General features: G+C 40.9%; 1 protein-coding gene and 1 non-coding gene across 2 annotated transcripts; both read left to right on the top strand.

Moving 5' to 3' along the window:
- The first annotated feature begins 29 nt into the window (after positions 1-29).
- TIMM23 (translocase of inner mitochondrial membrane 23) lies at positions 30-17,814 on the top strand. The gene is made up of 7 exons (XM_005520457.3): positions 30-169; positions 645-703; positions 3,712-3,805; positions 4,045-4,129; positions 6,335-6,393; positions 8,935-9,045; positions 17,211-17,814. The coding sequence occupies exons 1-7, from the start codon at positions 73-75 to the stop codon at positions 17,324-17,326; spliced, it is 621 nt and encodes a 206-aa protein (XP_005520514.1). The 5' UTR covers positions 30-72; the 3' UTR covers positions 17,327-17,814.
- On the top strand, positions 5,609-5,811 carry LOC148183762 (small nucleolar RNA SNORA74). The gene has a single exon (XR_015773310.1). It is a non-coding gene; the product is annotated as a small nucleolar RNA SNORA74 (small nucleolar RNA).
- Positions 17,815-20,133: the final 2,319 nt, after the last annotated feature.

The raw sequence follows: 20,133 nt of genomic DNA, 5'->3' as shown, positions 1-20,133 counted from the left end.
TTTTTCGGCTCTTTACGGCGGCGCTTTGCGGCAGCCGTTGGTGGTGGCGAGGGCGGCGGGCGCGGGGCCGCCATGGAGGGCGGCGGGAACTCCAAGGGCACCGGGCTCGGCGGCCTCTTCGGCGCCGGCGGGCTCGGGTACTCTCACGCCGACCTGGCCGGGGTGCCGCGTGAGTACTGGGGCGGCCGGCGGGGCCGGCGCAGGGGACAGTGTCCGCGCACTGGCCGCTGCGGGGCCGGGCGGCCGGGACCGATGCCGGTGGCGGTTCCGATCTCGGGAATCACGCGGCCCCTCGGGGCTCCGCCGCCGCCCGGCCGCGGGAAGCCCTTCCCGACCGGCGGCCCCTCCCGAAGGGCTCCGCGCCGAGCCAGGGTGGGCGCGGAGGTGGCAGGCCTCGGCGGGGGCCGCGTGTCGCGACGGGCGCCGGTCGCAGGGACATCGCGTTCACCTCATCCCAGCGGCTCCCATCCCGCTTCCCGGAAAGGGGGGGTTGCCGACCCGTGCCGGCTTTTAAGGAGTTGGGCAGCCTCACGGCAGAATTTTCGCTGCTGCTACGCACGAGATCTGCCCCTTTTTGCCTTACAGGATGGAAATCGTTACTACGGAAGTTGGTATTGAAGTGTTCTATTTTTTTTTCCTTTTAGTAACTGGGATGAGCCCTTTGTCACCGTATTTAAACTTGGACCCCAAGTACCTAGTACAGGTGAGAAGGTGGCTTGTATTTATTGTGTTGAACTCTATTTCAGTGTTTGCATGATCATACGTGAGCACCTCAAACCTCCTGCAGTGCTGGGCACTGTGCACCGAAGTCTTGAACTGAAGAGCAGTGGAAAGAAACAATTTTTTCAGTATTTTCCCTAATATCAGATCTGTCTTGGAGTACTGTGACATCTAGAAGAAAATGAGCACTGGTAAGGCAGAGGATAGGTAGGGCTGTTGTGTCAATAGGAGCCTGCTGCTGCTGGAAAGAGATCTCCCTGCCTTGAGGCAGACAGCCCAACACCACCTCACACAAGTGCTGGCACTGCTCACACCTCCACTGAGCCGTTTCAATCAGTAAGAGCAGCCAAAATCTCTCCCCTTTTTTCATGGATGAGTTTTCTGAACTGAATTCTATCAGTTTACTGAGGTGTTCAGCCAACCTCCAGACCTGATAACAGGCTTTGCCATCATGGCAGCTGCAAATTTTACATCACTGTCCTTATGTCATTAGCCAGCTGAAGGGAGACCATCATGAAGTAAAACTAGTAATTTTATTCTATAAAATAATGTAGCTGTCACACATGCGTATCTTAATATCAGTTAATATAAAATGAGGCCATCATAAGGAAAAAAATTCAATCAAGTAATGTTTTCCTTTTTCATAAATATTAACTGTAGCTGAAAATGTTTAAGTTAATCCAAGTTAGGATGAAAGTCAATGATTTTATTTAGTAAGTATATTTCTACATATATGGCTCATATTATCTTAGAGCATGAAGTTCTGTAGAATTAGCACTTAAAGGTCAACAGTTGCATAGTATCTCCTAACTTTTGTGCCTTGTTGCCTGGTACGCTGGGTCACTGTTTCTTTTCTAAGTGGGAGCTCTGCATGCAGTTCTGTGGCCTGGAAGCTGTTGTAGGCCAGATTACAATGTAACATTCCCAGAAGGATAGAGAACCACAGCTATGCCTCTGGTGGAAGTGGGTTCAGTACTGTGGCTGCTGTTGTTGAGTGGTCAGAAAGAAGCTACGATTATTTAGACTTTCTCTAAAAACACTCTCTAAAGTTGTTTTTTTTAGAAAGTTTGTCTGAGAACATGTTGGTGATAAAAATTGTGTAGCAGGGATTTTGGAACAAAGTGTGTGTGTGTACTAAGAGATTTTAGAAACAAAAGAGAAGTTTGCTTTAAATGCAAAGGGATTTGCATTAGTGTCATGATACAGTTCTAAAAATATCTATTGATGTAACACTAGAGGCTGCAGTCTTCGTTGTAACACTTCTCTGCCCTTCATGTTTAGCACTAGTGTGTTGAAGTAATAGCAAAGTGCATTGAAATAAAAAAGAATTCAAGTTGCCCATACAAGCAGTGAGGTCTCCTTCCTTAGAGAATCACAAGACATGGGAATGGCTCTGAGTGCCCAGCACTAACTGACCCTTCTTTTAACAATGGGGATTGCACTAAACAGTCTCCACAGGTTCCTAGGATTCTACATACTGGAGGAAAAAGACATAGCTAGTATTTCAGAATATAAGAAATTATTAGCCTTCAAATTTGGGGTTCCTGTGAAGGTGCATGTGGAGGGAGAGGTGAGGGTCTCCTGGTGTTTAAAGACCGTCTGTTTGTTTTCAGAATGCAGCAGGAAAGCCAGCCTTACTGTTGAGAATCTTACATTTGGTTCATAATAACAAATCCCGTAATAACAAATGGTACACTGGTACTTGTTACTTTAAACCTGACATTTCTGGTTGGTCTATGAATGCAGGCACAGAACAAGATGTTTTCTGCAATGCTGTGTTGCAGCATTGTTATAAATTGCGTTTATAACAGCACTGTGTTATAAATTTGCATGTCAGCCTTTGGCAGAAGCCTAGAGGATGGGCTTTTCAGGTTGTCTCTAGAAACTTAGATGTTACATAGGCAAGGATTGCTTCATCTTGACTTTTGGGACAGTAGTGAAAACTTAGAAACTGCTGACTTGTGTAAACACTGAATTATTCCAACAGTAATTACAAAGAAGATAGAAACCATATTATAGGTTAATTTTATTGGTAACACTTCACAATTTTAGGATCTATTTTTCCTGTATTGCTCTTTGCATTCAGTGTCAGGTCTGGGCCAATAAAACCCCTTAGAATGCATTTCCTTGAGCCTGCAGCTGTTTGAGTCTTGTATCAGTTAAGTAGGGGCGGATAATGCTGTGACTGGAAAGTACAGGAGCTTAAAAGAGATCTGCTGCTTTAGCACCTTATCAACAACAGGCATGTTCAGTGTCTCCTACTGAATAAGTGCCTTGGCACACCTTGTCTCTACACATATGCCAGTTTCTCTAGGCCATTTCTCTAACTTTCTAGACCACTGATTTGCCAGAACACAAGTGTGTCCTTGTGGGAGAAAGATGGACAAGTAAAAAGTCAACCAACCTCACAAAAGTGATGCCAAATCACGACTAGTTTTCAGTGATTTCCCTGAGTTTTTCACGTCCCTAAAATAGGTCACTTAGTGCAAGGAAATACCTCTTTTCATAAAAAGGCAGTTTTTACTTAGTATCAGAGTAGTTGGAAACTTAATTAATGCGCTGTTGTATCAGACTGGGTTGCTCAGTGAGGAAACAGTGCTATGTAATCAGACAACAGGAATGTTTTTGGAAGGCTTGTATTGCCTGCTCCAAGATGTAATTAATAATTAAGCAAATAGTCATTGAAAACAAAACCAACCAACAGCCCACACAGTATGAGTTCCTTGGCTGACTGATGTAATTTATAAAAAGTTAGCACAGCTAGGGGAAAAAAAAAAAGTCACTCAGCCAATTGACCTTTTTACAGTCATTTTTCATGCTTAATGCAGTTTACATGTAGTACATTCCATTCTTGTACTGCTGTAGGCAAGAATTTTCCAGAAATACTCATCCATCTTTAGTTTACTGCATGGATTAAGGAAAAATGAATATGGCTTACATTTTGAACTAGACTTGGAAAATACAAAAACATTTGTTTTTGTTTTCTCCCAGGATACAGATGAGTTTATCTTGCCCACAGGAGCCAACAAAACTCGAGGCAGATTTGAGCTGGCCTTTTTTACCATTGGAGGATGTTGTATGACAGGTAGGTAGTTGTGGTTTTCACTTTTCCGTGTGTCCAGCTGTCCAGGTAACACCTATGCACTGCAGTGATTGATGAGATTGTAAATGTCTTGCTCTGCAAAACATTGTCTGTTCTAGTCTTAAATGAAGAGGTATTTATTTGGTTTTAGTTTATACACTGAATTCTATTCTCAGTATTTACTTCTAGTATTGTTTATTTTTTTCTTCTTAAAAAGTAATAACTGATAATATTCCATCTAGGGGCAGCATTTGGTGCACTGAATGGTTTAAGACTTGGCTTGAAGGAGACACAGAATATGGCATGGTCAAAACCTAGAAACGTACAGTAAGTGTTCCATGTAAAAAAATGTACTTCTTAGTGACAAGAGTTTTTTCTTCCAGTTTATGCAAGGTTAGATCTGAATATACTGCAAAAATAAATGTTTTGGGGTTGTTTTTTTCTTTAGTGGGGACAAATGGCAGTCAGTATTTGTCTTGATCAAGTTATTACATGTTTTTACAGGGATGTTCAGTTCAATATTTTTGCTTTTTACGTAGTCACAATTTGTGTGTCCTGTGACTTAACTTATATATTTGAAAAATAATTGCTACTTTGATGTTCACTAAAAATCTACTTCAAAGTCAAAGCAATGCTTTTCTATGTAGAAATATTCCCAGAAGCAGCAGTGTTTACTTTGAGATATTTTTTGCTGTAATTTATCTGAGCATGAGTCTCTCTTCTTTCCCAAGCTTTTCACAACGAGGATAAGATTCAAATGCAGAGCTGACCCTGCCTGGATTAGCATTAGGGATGACATTGGTGCATGCTGCTGAGCAGGCATTGCAGGGTGGAGCTGTTCTGGGTTATGGCATATGTGAACGTCCATGACATTGCCATGTTTTTGCCTTACCTGATTTAAAACCAGCATTTGAAAGAACACAGCAAAGACAGGAATATTTGTTTCAACAGGATGCCTCTTCTTAAAATAATGGTAGCTTAGACATAGCTATAGGAAAACCTAAGTGAAAGAGTCATTGGAAACCAGAAAAAACATGGGAAATTTTCACTCCCAGAATACTTTGGATCAAGGAAACTTTAGAAGAGGAATTTCATATTTCCTGGTACAGTTTATATTGGCTTTGCTCCTTTTTAAATTGTTTCTATATTCATCCCCTTCTTTATTAAAATATTCAGCACTATAGTTACGACTTTCATAATGCTCTAGATGAACATAATTGTATTTTAGGGTTTGGAATGAGCAGAGTTGGACAAAGCCATGATAATCACAAATTTTGGCAAGTCAAGCCCAGGAGGTGGCAGTCAGTGCACACGCTGCTCTTATCCTGGCTCTGCAAGGCAAAGGTCTGCTAAAGGTCATCACCTTCCATTAGTGCATTAAGTTCTGTTTTTCCCTCATCCGGTGCAGAGAACAGACTTGATTAGCTAGATTTCCTCCAAATTTATCCCTAATGTACACAGATTTCTTTCTTAATGAATTTTAATTTTGCTGTTATTCACTTGTCATCAAATACTTCACCATACCATGGTTGTTAGAATTACTGATTCTCTTATCAATTTAAAATTAATATAAAGTTAAAATGTGGGAATTGTAATTAAGGAGAGGTTATCAATACCCTAGCCTTTTAAATTTTTTTTCCTCTTGTTTCAAAGTGAAATGTTCCATTATTGTTTACTTCATTGCCTAACTATATTCAGTAATGACCTGTGTCCTAATGAAAATTATAAAAAAGGAAAAACAATAGAAAGTTAAATCAGAAGGAACATAAAGCAATGAAAGTGTCAGACATTAAATGCTGTTCCAGTTCCAGTGGTAGTCAGCTGTCCAGAGCGATACTGTGCCTGTGATAGTGTTACACTGCTGGGAGATAAAGATCAGTCATTTCTTCAGGCTGCTGTTGTCACCATTCTGGAGACAGCTGGTGGCAGCAAGAAGTGGCATTGTGCTTCCCTGAGAGCGCACTAAAGGTTCTCTCTTCCTCTTTAGTGCTAGTCTGGAAGCGTACACACAGACCATACACACAGACACGCTTCTTGGCCTTTTGCTGGGTGCTGGATGCACAGATGGGATTCTAAGGCACTGTCTCTTTCCTTCCCAACTTGCTCAGTCCAGACTTGCTTTATTGCCCCCAGCATTTGCTCAGGGATCACCACACTCCCTGACACATGGTCCTTGTAGAGGAGCACTGAGGCTTTCTTGGAGACCTTTCACCCAGCTAAGTGTGCATAAGTGTATCCCTTATTCCAGGAGCTGTATGTAGTCACCATGGAAGGAAGGAAAACTCAGCTTAGAAAGTCATTTGAAGGGAAGAGATTTGAGTCTTGGGGAGGGTCAAGTTTGCCTTGAAAAGAGAGAAAGATTTTCTTAAGACTTGACAGGACTGAATATTGCTTTCAGAAGCTTTTAGTTCATCACTGCAGTTTTATTAACTACATATATAATGTAAACACAGAAGCCCTACTGTCATAAACACTGCCTTGATGTAAATACAGAGTGCTAAAGGTTTTCATACCTCTTTAACTCCTTTATAGAATTCTAAATATGGTGACAAGGCAAGGAGCGTTATGGGCTAACACTCTGGGATCACTGGGTAAGTAAAGTCATTCCTTCATAGGGAAAGGAATTTAAAGATGTAATTGTTGAGAAAGTGTATTTGTGTATTATCTCAGTAAGAGTATTCTCTAAATTTTCATTATTAAATACATCAGGAAAAAGAGCAGGTTTATTTTCTTTGGGGGCTTGAGGGTATTTCAGTAGACATGAAAAAAGAAATTAAAGGCTAAAATAGGATTTGCAGCCAAAAGCCTTTAATTAAAACCCCTTTTTTTTACATATTATAAACAAACTCTAGTCATAACAGAAATAATTAGAAATTACAGATCATGTTTGCTTGCTAATAATTTCCAGTTGAATTACAGCTTACAGAAAAAATATAATTTAATATTTCTGAAATAACTTTAATAACCTACATTGAGACTCTGTGGTCATATGATCAACTGCCCAATGTTTCTTTCCTGTTAGAGTTAACAAAATGTTTATGTGAAGAAGAAATGTGATACTCAGTACAAAGATTTATCCTTTAAATGATGGTACATTAGCTAGAAAAATCATACATGATACCACTGATTCTAAACCTAAATGTTGCTTGTAACTAATGTGGGTTAGGAAAAAATAGAAAAGAAAATGACCAATGGCCTGATGTAAGAGAAAAAAACTTCTATGAACTGAAGTTTGGTGGTAGGGGGCTGTGAAATAAAATCACATCAGTTGCCTCAGAAAAATGAGATTATTTCATAAAAGTCAGTGAAATAATTAATGCCCTAGAAACTACAATTTTTTTCACCTCCCCCCAGTCTTCCACAGTCTTAAAAAATGCAAACTGATGCAGTAACTGTAAAAGGTGAAATCAAAAAATTGATTAAATTATTTTGAAGAAAAATAATGATGGACCTTGTTGTCCTGCAAAGTTGTAGTAGAAGTTAGCAATATTTTAATCAGAGACTACATCATGTTATAACCCAGTCTACATCTGTTTGACTTTTGAGAAATGCATCAAAGCGTAGGCTGAGTTGCACCTATGACATTTTATTTCAATCTTATTTCTGAAGAGCAGATTAGCTGACTTTTAATTTAGGCATTAGCTTTTGGGGCATAGTATAGAGGCATGGTTAGAGATGATTTTGAGCTACAGCAAGAAAGACACTTTTTCTATAAGAAATGTGTATTGCCTGCTGAGTTTTATTGGGCCATTTTTTGTTTGGATTTTTTTCTCTTTTTTTGGTACAAGTCTAACAAAAACATGTCTGAGAATTGAGATGCAGCCACACTGCAGTTCAAGGTTTAAGTGACACATTAACAGGTTTTTTCAGCTGTGTTTGAAGATTACTCAAGAAAATGTTTGTGCATTCCACTAACAAATTGCTATTTTTCTTACAAAATACGGCCTCCAAAATCACGGAGTTAAGCAGAACTTTATATTTGGGATTCTGGTAGACCTCTGTCTTGTCTTAGCTCCCAGAGAAATTCCTTTCAAAGAGCTCAATTATTTTTGCATCTTACCTCACCTTGTGCAGCCTTTCTGTACCTCAGAGATTATTTTTGTCACTACTGACAATTTTTGTCATTCTGTTCCTGAACAGAGGCAACAAATGTGGAACTGTTTTAAAAAATTACGTTTTGTTTTCCTTCCCTCATTGTTAATCTACTTGCTGCTAAGACAAAAATACCCTTGCCTGTGCTGAATGGAGAGCAATGCTGCTGTTAACTCATTGACTTCATTGTGGTTGCTTATGAAGAATTTACTTCCTTTTAGCAGAAGGAAAGATTTCAAATGCTTGGAGGGCAAGGAAATAATTAAATGGCATTACCTTTATCACTTCAAAATGATGACATATTCTACTGTTCTTTGCCAGCATGAAATATGAATGAGGGGTGAGGATATGGGACCTTTTCCTTTTCATCAAAATTCATAAATTACAAATGCATCCATGCTAGAAAGCCCATGGACTCTTTCTTATAGTCCTTTCCAGGACAGTCCCTAAAGTTATCCCAAAGCAAAAGGCCCTCTGGGGATAAAGATTTCATGCACAAGCAGAGGTGAAACGGCTGCAAATGTCAAATCCCAAGCATTCCAATAGTAATTTTTAAAAGGAACATAGTCCACTGTACTCCAGCTCTTGGTAGCATTATCTGAATGCTGTACTTAACTCAAATTTCATCACTGTCACACAGGACAGCAATTTTCTCTGCCTAGAAAGTGATGGGTTTAGTTTCATGTCATCCACAGAAGACAGTATCAAACTGGCAGTTCAAATTTAAACCCTGAATTTTCATACAAATTCGAACTAGCAAAACAGGCTTAAACTTTAGTCAGTGCTTTATAGCACATGTCATGAAGAATGCTACTTTATAATCAAATTATAGCTCAAGCAAAAAGAAATAGCTATATAGAAAGAGATATGGAAAAGAAACACCAATGATGGGATTTTGCAGAGGATTCCCTTCAAATAAGCAGCAAATCTGTTCTTCAGAAGCATGGTCTAAATAGCTGCACCAAGCCAGGATTCCAAGCCTTGGGCCTCAGACCATGGAAGGTTTTTTAATCTTTTTTAATCTTTTTTTCCTCCCCCAGCTCTACTTTACAGTGCGTTTGGAGTCATCATTGAAAAAACACGAGGTGCAGAAGATGACCTGAACACCATAGCTGCTGGAACCTTGACAGGAATGCTATACAAAAGCACTGGTACAGTAGCAAAATATTTCTCCTTTTCCTTCTCTTGTGCTTATCTTAGTTATTAGGATTCTCATTACTTCTACTAAATACTGTCCTGCTCTGAAAATTGACAGTGTAAAAATGGCTATTAGCCCAATGTCCCCTAATCCACATTTTTCACCCAACTAAAGCTACTTAAGGAAAACTTGCACTAAAAAAAAGTCCAGCTGAACTAAATTTGGTTCTTTGAAACTTCACAGGACTAACAGTAACCATGAGAGCCAAATTATGACTGTTGTACATATATACTGAAGAAACAGTCATTTATTTCCTCAGATATGTGGTGAGGTTGTATAAAATACACACCCACCTCATTCCTAGCCATGTTTTCAGCAATAGCAGGAATAAAAGTAATTGTTCCTCAAGTCCATGAGTGGGTGCAGGCAAATGGGAATTACCTTCCAAAGAGAATGGGGACAGGGAAGGAAAACACAATATAGAGCTTGATTGCATGAAGATTAAACCTACTACAAGTGATCCATGTGATAGTAATGCACATGATAGTGGTACCTGGAGCTGCAAAAACCCTACACACAGAGAAACTGATGTATTTATGAAATTATTACTAAGGTGTTCATGAAACTGTTGTCTTGTGGTAGGATTCTAGTCTTTGCATAGTGGTCAAAACCAACAAACAAGGTTATTTGAGAGCAGCATAGATTTAAGGTGAGTTTACTGATGCAAACTGAATTGTTTGCAGGAGAGAGGGTCTGAGCTTCATCAGCAAAATGGCTGTCAACACATGTTCCAAGCTTAACAAGTGGAGGTGTCATCTTTTTTAGAGGATTGCTGGGTACCACAGGTTGACATTGGCACATGGAAAAAAGTTTTATGTTTTAAGTAACTTAGTAAATGTTTGGCTGGATGACTCACATGCATTTTATGGAGGAGATAATGCAAGAATTAACCTATGTACTTTTGTATATCTAACTGAGCTGCAGTGTCTTCACAGTGTTCCTGAAGGGCTGCTTCATGTATGGGGCAAAACAGTTTGAGTAGCTATTTTCCTGATGGCTTAGACTACCTGAAGCCGAAAATAATTGGCTGGAGCAGCCATCATAAATATGAGACTCTTAATTTTGCAAGGGCACAGAGCTCTCCTGTAATCCATTTCTTCCTTGGAATTTCATGAGTGATATGACGGATTACCAAGAACAGCCAGAAAGGGTAGCATATAGAAGCCTAATATTTTCTGTAGGAGTTTATTAACAAGGAGAACTGTCATCTAATACTCCAGCAGAAGCATCCCCCTTACCTTTCTGAAGTATAGAGCTGGCATTATGTGTAATCTTTTTTTTGCACAGTGCAACCATGGATAACTACTCCAGTCACATGCACAGTCATCTGACAGCACTAAGGTTTTTATTACCAGAGCACAGTGGGACATTTGTTTTGTAACACAAGATCTACAGAGCTAGTGGCAGCCCTGATAAAAGCAAATTAAGTCAGTAAATCTCTATTCATTACAGTATTGTATTTCAAGTGTGTGTTGGGTATATGAACCATAGTGCAGAGAAACTGTTGCCTCTCCTGTCACCTTATGCCAGAATACTCTTTCTTCTTTTGTATGGTAAAACTTTAAAGTTCTGCCTTTACACTGCATCAGTGTGTATATTTACCTTAAAACCTTGAATATTTAAACCATGCAAAAGATCAGCACACATCTGACATATCAAGACTGTAATAATCACCTGTGTTACATGGAATGCCATGACATGTTGGCATTAAGAAAATGTAAAAGCTTGTCAAAGACACTGAGTTATAAATCTCCATATTTTAGTGTCAGCTGGGAGCTCACACAAACATGCCATTGCAAATCAAGGCTGCTCTGTAGTCCACAAAGGGTGGATACAGAGATGCAAGCAGTGCTGTTGAAACACACAAATTTCCCACTTCCATCATTCCTGCTTTGTAAGGAGATCAGGAACATACTTAAGAAGAAATGGAATAATGTATGGCAGGTCTTTTATAACTTCATGCTTAACCACAGCACTGATGGAGGAATCACATCAGCAGCCCTGATGCACTGCAAAACACTCCTGTGTACCCTGCAAAACCTAGATTGAATTTCTGAAACCAGCGATTAAACATCTGATGAGTGGACAGGAAAAAAACATAGTGGGAAGACTTTGTTAAGGCTGAGATTCGTTGCCCCAAACTGGTCCCAGTTTTCACAATTTGTCCTTGTAGAAGTGTTAATCATTACCAAAATGGCAGCAGTCAAACAGAACGTGCACGTTCTAAAGCCATTGATTGTGAGCAGTTTTGTGTAAAGCTACTTGACACAGCTTGTGTGGGAGAAGATAAGAGAGGATTGAAAGCTCTGCAAGGGAGGACAGTGGCAATTCAGCCCCCTCCCTGTGTTCACTGGCAGTGCCATCACTCATTGAAACTTGCCATTGAAGTGACTGAAGCAGTTCAGTCCCCATTAAAAGCAGGTGATAGCTGGGCTCCATCTCAGCAGTATTGCATGGCTTAAGTCAAAAAACACCTATTGAGTGGGAATGGAAAACTGATGTGAGGGGTTTTGAAACAACTTCTTGATTCATCTGACCAAAGTGATCTCCAGCTTTCACATTTATTTCAATTTAAGTTTAATGCCACAATTACTGACTAGATTTTAGCCGAAATGCAGAAATAAGAGTACATATTAATTTGTTACACCAGTCTTACAACTTCATGGGAGCAATTTTGTGAGCTCACCACTTGACTTCCACGCAGAACATTCAGTTTGGGCAACAGTTAGGAAAAAACCCTTGGGATTCCTCTGCCAGTGGCATATGGAATAGAACTCAGTTAATTTGAGTTTTGCTAAAAGGAGGTCTGATATCCTAAGTCCACAAGGATGACTTTTCTGTTTAATAAGATACTATTCTTTATTCTTCAGTTTTAAGCAAAGGCAGAAATTAGTATCTGTTATGCCATGTTTCTTCTGATAAATGTTACAAAATACAGATATATCTTAAAACAAATGTTTAGCCTCCTTGCATGCGTTTCCAACCTCTTTTTTAAACTGACCATTTTTATTTGGTTTTCTTATAATTGTATTAGTCATGAAAGTAACAAAAAAAAACCACCAAACAAAAGTGATTGTCGCTGTGCACCATGTTGCTGTTTTACCCTCCCACCATGAAAATGCATGGTTCCAGTTGTCACAAAGGTACAGCTCCCTGAGGCTCCTACAAGCATGCAGGATTGATCACTCAGGAAAAGATACTGAGCTAGGTGGGACTTTGGCCTGACCCAGTGTGACAGCAATTAATTTCTCACTGGAATTCCTGACGGACTTCAGTAAGCAAAAAAGTTAACCGACCTTTACCTCTTCTCTGAAGTAGAAGATCTCCACAGACTGCAGATATTCTTTTTCTTGGATAATTTTTTTCCTCTCTTGAGGTTAGGGATAACAGCAACAAAAGTAAACTAATTCTTTGGACAGACAAAATTCCTTTGTTTACTTTTGTGCAGTAGGAACCCAGTCCTAGGTACAGCATCTCATGCCTTTGAACAATAGACATTATATAATTTGGTACAGAAAATGGTGTGTGTCTGAAAAATTACATGCTAGCAATAGATGAATGTCATTTTAAGACCTCAGAACACAACCCTGAAAAGTCAATATGTTATGAATTAGGAAGGGCTAAATGTTTTATTGCCAGCAGTAAAATCTGGCTAGAGCTAAAGATCAGTTTTCTGACATCCAGTGGGTACTTCAGGGCAGTTATGTTAGCTGACAGCTTCTTGAGCTGTAAAAAGCCTGTTCTCTGAGCCCAACCCATGTATTCCTTTGGGCCAGACAGGGCTGTTTCCTTGCTCCTTTTGGCTGGAGAGGGGGAGAGAAGAGCTCTGGGGGGAGTGTATCTACAGGCCTGGGATATCCTACTTTTCTGCAGTATTTAGAAAAAACTGAAGACCTTGCTTGTCATCACTTAAGTTTATGGCTGGCATTTTGGAAATTTAAGAACCCCTTTTCACATAACAAGTCTATAGGATTACCAATCAAATGATGTTTAGAGAAAGGATTTTTTTTAAATCTGAAATAAGGAAGAGATAAGGATAACGTACAAGCAGCACTACAGGTAACAGCTTGTTGAGGCCTTCTTAGTTACTTGAGGACTGATGTCTGAGAGTATGTGTGGCCACTGAGCGCTAGCTCTGCTGGGCAGGAGCAGTGAACTCAGAGCTGCAGAGGTTTGCAGGGTTTACAGGTGCCATTTACAGTAGCTGAAGTAGCCTTCTGTCAGTCAGGTGCTGCTGCTTTCACTCAGCGAGAAGACAGCAAATTTTAATCATGTTTGCAAAGTAACTTCAACAGCTCTAGTATTTCCAAACCAGTAAATTAAATTGTAGATTCCTACTGCTTTTTCTAATTTAGCCTTCATACCACAGTAACTGCAGGAAATGTTCCCTCTTTTAAACTTTGTTGTTTCTGTATTCTAAGCACAATACTGCCTTAGCTGCAGCAATATGAAAAAGGAAGATGCTTTTCTGGAATATATCTTGCTTCCAAATAGAAGTTTATCAGTTTCCTCAGTAATTTATGTATCCACAGACTGCCCACTGCTTAGAAAATTTCATGAAATGAACCCCATGGAGCAGCAAGAGGAAACTCTTGATATTTTCTAATGACATCAGGCCACCCACAGATGTTCAAACAAATGACTGCTTGATGGTTCAGATGGTCTGATTACTGAGCTTGAATATGGAGCAAAACTGAGATTGCTTTGTATACTTGAGTCCTTTAAAACATTTTAAAGTATTCTTGTTCCTGGGAGGCCCAGAAGGAAGAGAAGCTGTTTTCATTCAGAGTATCCAAGAGAGATTGGAGGGCAGAAAACTAATTGCAATTTAAAGATTATTCTTCTTTTGTTCGGCATAAATATGTGGGTCTGAGGTTTTGGTGAAGTTATTTGTAATGTTTGCTGCTGGATGGTTCTTGCTTTAAACATTCCAGGAACTATCCCAGGACATTGAAGTAACATTCTGAAAACAGGGACCGTAAGGTTCTAAATGGAAGATTCTGCCCTCACGGTTTTACCTATGGGACAAGTGCAGCTCAGTGTTAGGAGTGGCTCCTGCCTTGCTGGAATGCAGAGCTATGCTGTGGGAATGCTGTGAGCTGTGGCACAGTGCACTGGGACGCTGAGCTGTGCCACAGCACAGTGGAAGCTGGGACCTATTGAAAGGCATAGAGGAGGGACAACACTTGGTGGTGAAAGGGTGCAGCAGCTGAAGCCAGAGAACTAACTTCCCATTTAGAGAGCATCAGATCTATCTTTGGAAACCCACAGCAGTTCTCAACTCTTGTGCAAGGTGCCTGATCTCAAAATACCTGCTTCTAGAAGTGTCTGTCAGCTGGAACCTTTATCTTACTGGGACATGCAAGATTAGGGGCTCACTGCCATGTCTCAGCTGGGCTTGTCAGGGCAGACTTGGTATCAAAGGCTTGCAGAGAGTGATTGCAGAGGAGGGGTGGGAACATGTTCTATCATGCAAACACAGCTGGGATGGGAGTGGAGAATTTATTTTTTATTTTTGCTAACAAGTTAATTTTCTCAGAGGCCCTAAGATTTTCTGGCCAGCGACGGGGCTGCATTCTAAAGGGCATTACTGTTTGTAGTCTTCCACAGACCTGGACACACTTACTCAAACACAAATCATGCCAGTTAGGGAAAAGAAAGTTTTCTTTCCCTTTTTTTTCTTTTTTTTGTAATTACTCTCTGTAGTTCAGAAACCAGGAGCAACTGCTACAAAAAAAAAACAAACCACAAAAACAAAAAACACCCCAACATTCCGTAGCAGAAACATTGTATGAAACACTGATCAAGAAACACTTCTTGTATGTTTTCTTGGATATCTTCTCTCTCAGTCATGCACCTGTACCAACTGCACAAGTTTAGTACCCTGTTCATGAAACATCTCCAGCAATGTCCCTAAGTTGTCTGCAGGCCTAGAGGTGGCTTTAAGCCCTGTGGTTGACTTTTGCCAGGAGGGTCAGAGCTGCAATCCTTACCTGGCTGGGTCAGCACATGAGAACACCAATATCTATTGTGGTAGGAGCAGCACATCTAAAGTCCTCATACATGGATGCTAGAATAGAGCTTGGAAATCCTAATGAAAGATGACACCTTTCTTGTACAGCCCTGACTTTACAGAGTCTGGACCCGGATTGATCGTCCTTCAACTACATGTTCTTGCATAGGAAGAATAGGATTTTAAGGGGAAATGAGAGAAATTGAACCTGGGGGGTGAGGAAAGAGCCTCACAGTTCCGTAGTGCATTGCATTCTGTGGGGATGTTCTAAATTTCCTTGTACACCTGATGGTCATGAGCCCCCTTTGGGGGTCCCTGCTGTGATCTCTTGAATCCTGATAGGAACAGGAGAGAGTTGGGCTCTAATGTTGTATTCATTTACCTCAGCAGGAATGAAGAGTCAGTATTTTACAGATTATCTCAAATACTTGTTTTGTACAAAGTGTCCTTTAAATTTCAACTGTGGCTTTTTGCCAGACACTGCTTGCACATGGTTAGTTTTGTGTACCCAGCTGCAAGCCCTTCATGTGAAAAGCTTTTTGTGCAACAAATTCAGGATCAATTATCAAACACAGACATCTACATTTGCTTTCCTAAATGCTGATTTAGGCACATAGATCATATTCAGTAGGGCTTTTCTTAGAGCTGTGAAATTCTCAATAGCTACAGCAGTGAACTCAGCCTTACAGCCTAAAAACCTCTCAAATTGTCACAGCTGGTCTGTCAATTAAATTTTTAGAAACTATTGCTAGACATGGCTTCTAATACCAAGTCCCATTTCTTGTTTTCATTGCATGCCTGGGCAGTACAGGGGGGTTTAACAACTCCAGTGAAACCCATTTAACCTTACAGCACAGTTAACAGTGTCAGTCTAGCTGATGCCAACAGCTTCTTGCCTCACTAAAAGCCTAAAGGCAATTCTGTGAGACAGCTTTATGACCCATAATGGAAAGAAAAAAAACCAAATACATTCTCTCTGATTACTGAGATAGATTTGTTTTCAAGTTTGAGAAACCTGAACTGCTCTGCCAGTTTCTCCAATAATGAAAGCAGGGTTTTTTATCTTGCTAGCAGAAACTGGCCTTGTTCTATACACTGTACACATTATCTAGCTTGGTTCAGCTGCAATGATAAACATTGCAGAATCAAACTCACTGAAATTTTCCTAGCATTGAGGGTCAAATGCCCAGGTGTTCTGTGCATTTACAGTGCATTTTGGGAGCTCTCTCAAAGCACAGAAGTGTTTTGCTGTTTAGTAAAAGCAACAGAAGTCTCTACTTGTGCCCCTGTGCATCCCAGTCCTTATGTGGATGGAGTGGAGGTAGGATGCTGCCTGACTCCCAGCTCCAGCCAGGTGCACTACCTGCAGGCAGTAGCCAAACTTGTCCTGTATTTCTCAAGGTGCTCACCAATACCTTAAGATTTCCTATGTGACTCTATTTTTACAATTGCAAGGTGATAATTCTGATTATTAATAAAAGAATAAAGAAAGCTGTTCAATATACAACACAGTAAATACCTGCCAGTTAACCCTTTTCATCTACTTCCTATTTTTTAATCAAAAAGTTTTAAAATTCCAAAGACACAAAAGCACTTACAGGTTTTGTATGATGGCCCTAATGAATCTCTGGAGCCCAATGTCATGTCCCTATCAGCTGCTGTTTTGTTCACTTATTTGCCACCTGCCCAGAGCTAATTATCATAACTGAAAACCTGGAGGCAATCTTGTAACAGGAGGAGAGTGTGTCTAACTGTAAAAAGAAATGTAATAAGGACAGAGAGAATGGATTAAGTAGGACTTGGGAAAAGCCACCTTGGCTTCCAGTGCTCTGTAATGGTTCCCTGAAGCAGTAGCGCTAATACAGTTTGAGAGGAAGTCATTGCAGCAGAATTAGTGTCAGGATCAGGAGTGAGTGACCATGAGCCTGGCAGCAGGTGTGAGAGGAAGGTAGAAAAAGCACAGGGACTCTTTCTGGAGAGTTAACTCAAGAAAGAACTGTCCATTAAGATGCCTCTGGATTTAAACAGCTTCTTGGAAGTTGCCACTCACTGACCATTTCCTGAAAGTAACACTAATGAGCTGCAATGTGTTTTGTTTTTCGCAGGTGGAGTGCGCGGGATAGCACGAGGTGGGATCGCAGGCCTGACGCTGACTGGCCTCTACGCCCTGTACAACAACTGGGAGCACATGAAGGGCTCCCTAGCCCGGCAGTCCTTGTGAGCAGGGCAGAGGACACGCTTGCTTAGTCACCAATCAAATCAGTTGTGAGATCTATCTGGTGCCCCTTGCTATTTTATTTACAATTAGTGTGAAACTGATGGAAGCTGTGCTGGAAGGAACGTCTTGACACCGTGTGGCTGGACTGGCCCTTCCTGCCAGCCAGTTGCTGGACAGGCAACAATATTTGTTGGACGTGCAAGTGAACAGAGTGGCCATGGCCACCGAGACAGAGTCTCCCTGCCACGCTCCCCAAGCAGCCCTGGCCAGAGCTGCCAGGCATGCTGGGTCCCCATAGCTGCTCCTGCTAGCTGCCAGATTTGTTGGGTGCCTGTAAGGTCTGTCCACAGAGCATTCCCAGCACCTCACTGGCCAGGCCAGCAGCATGGCCCCAGTAGCCATGGCACAGGCAGGGCTTGCTATTCTGACAGCACAAGGCAAGCTAGCACAAGGGACATCATCAGAATAAAAAGGGTGGTACTTGCTCAATACCATTTCTATCCTTTGCTCTTCCTGCTGTAGTGTGCTGCATCCAGTGACCTATTTAAGGATTCATTTTAAAGGACCAGTGTGGTGAAATCCTGGGGGAATTGGTGGGTGAGGGGAAGTGGACAAGCAGTGTGGTCATCTCTTGATAGGTGGTTATGGTAAGGCACAGCAGGGCTTGACTTCACTCCCTTATTTGCTCTAACAAATAAGGACCTGGTTGTTTATGGATGAGATACAGTTGCTGTTGCAGAACAGCTGCCAGTTGATTATCAAAACATTTGGGTGCTCCAATATATGAGAACTGATTCAGCCAACAATTATAAACCAAACAGTATAAAGACTGCACTCATTACCTATTACAGAAGTTTTAATTGGCAAGAAAGTTTTTGCCTCAAGTGCCATTCATGGGTTATTGGTGGAATAAAGACTGTGATGAACCTACACGTTCTCCAGTGTTAAAATTAAACCATGTACCAAGCATCATTTGCAGATAAATTAAACAGTAAGTTGGGAATTAGTTCAGCAATTAGAGTTACTGTATAACAGCTCATTCCTTCCACATTTAAATAAGTAAACAGGTGAATTATTAAGGGAAGACAGGGAAGGCAGAGCTAGGGAAAACCAGGAAACTAACTGGTCAGTAAACAACTTAATGCAAACTAAGTTTTTATATTTGAGTTTTTGCTACTGAAATGGCTCTTAATAATTACATTGCATACACCAAAATAACAAAAAGCAGAAAAGGGAAGGCAGTAGCTCTTACCTTCCCCCAAGAAGGAGTACCACTTTGCTAAGAAGCCTGATTGGCAGCAAATAACCACTGAGACCAGCTTTTAATAGAGCAAGTCTCCAGCTAACGAGCCCTCATGGGTAAACTCAATCATCTTTGCTTGGATACCAGGTCAAATTAGATGCTTTATGCCAGTACTTAAAGTAGGATAAAGGAAGCAGGCCTTTTCTCACCCCCTGTGTCAATGCTGGTTTTTGTCAAGCCTTATTTTCCATGGTTCCATAGTGCTCTGCATGTTACTGTTGTGGTGTGAGAGCTGGACTTCCTTCCTAGCATGCATTTTTTGAGGGCTGTACCACCAAAGAAACTATCCCCCACTTGCAGGCTGCAGAGGGGTAATTTGGGCTTCATCTGCACAATGCTGTCACATGGGACATCAGAAAAACACATGCACTTTATCCTGAGCTTTTTCTCTCCCCACTGGCATCAGTGAGTTCCTCCCCTGCATGTTTCCTGGTCACCGTTGGTTGGACTTGTGTTCCTGTACTCATGCTGGATGAAGGATTGAGAGCTGCTTTGGGGGTTGATGAGGGGCAAAGGTGGCTTTTTAAATGCCAGGAACTGCAATATATCTTAGGTTTTCTAAAGACTTTTTCAGGACTAAAAAGTGACCCAGGAACTGTCTGCCCTAATTGAAGCGGGTAAAACATGAAGCTTAACAAGTATTTTCTTCATCAGGTGCACTGGAGATAACATAGAAGCCTTTTCAAATTCATAGTTAGCACAACCTTAAGGCTAGGCTGACTCTTGAACAACTTAGCATGTTGTCTGTTCTGCAGTGCACCCAGATTTCCTGGAACTGCTCGCTTCAAGGGCAGAGCTGAGAGCATTTTTCTGAAGTAGCTGAGTTAGAGCTGTTAAAAGTTTTTGTTGATAATCTGTTTGTATATGGAGTAATCTGTAGCTTGAGCTATGAAACACAACCAGCACAGAGGCAGCAGTGAGGGAGGTGAATTTGTAAGATACAATACAGAGAATGTGTTTACAATATTCTGTGACATGACGTACTGCATTCACGGTTTACTGGCAATCAGTATAAAATTGCTACTTTATATTGTGACCAAAAATATATCCAAGTTCAGTAGGAATAAAAGGATGTAAAAATCAAGTTGAAAACAGGATTTGGCTCAACTTAGAGCTGTTACATGCAGTGTTACATAAATGTGAGCATGGAAGACCTTGACTGTCTTGGAGGAGCGGGGTTTTGGTGCCAGTTGTGATGTCTTTGCTGATAGATACAAGGCAGCTTTCCATGCTGTGGCACCAAGTGAGGGAGCTGAGACGGCAGGTATAGTGGAAGGGTTTTGAGTCTTGTGAAGCTGGTGCTGCTTAGTCTTTGGAACAGAAGGGCAAATCCACTTACACCATTCTCTGTCAGCAGGTGACTTCTGTTACTGTTGGAGGAATTTGTTTAAAAATTACTGCTTAGGGTGGAAATCTCTGGACACCCTGAAGCAGAAGCAGGTTCTGAAAACAGAAGGCAGAAATGTTAGGGCATAAAAACAACCCCATGTTCATAGTCTGTTTCCTG

This window comes from Pseudopodoces humilis, chromosome 9 (assembly GCF_049639895.1).
Source record: "Pseudopodoces humilis isolate 2021_Gansu_Grassland_sample_001 chromosome 9, ASM4963989v1, whole genome shotgun sequence".
NCBI lineage: Eukaryota > Metazoa > Chordata > Aves > Passeriformes > Paridae > Pseudopodoces > Pseudopodoces humilis.
Note: the sequence above shows the minus strand (reverse complement) of the source record. Positions and strands in the feature narration are given on the sequence as shown.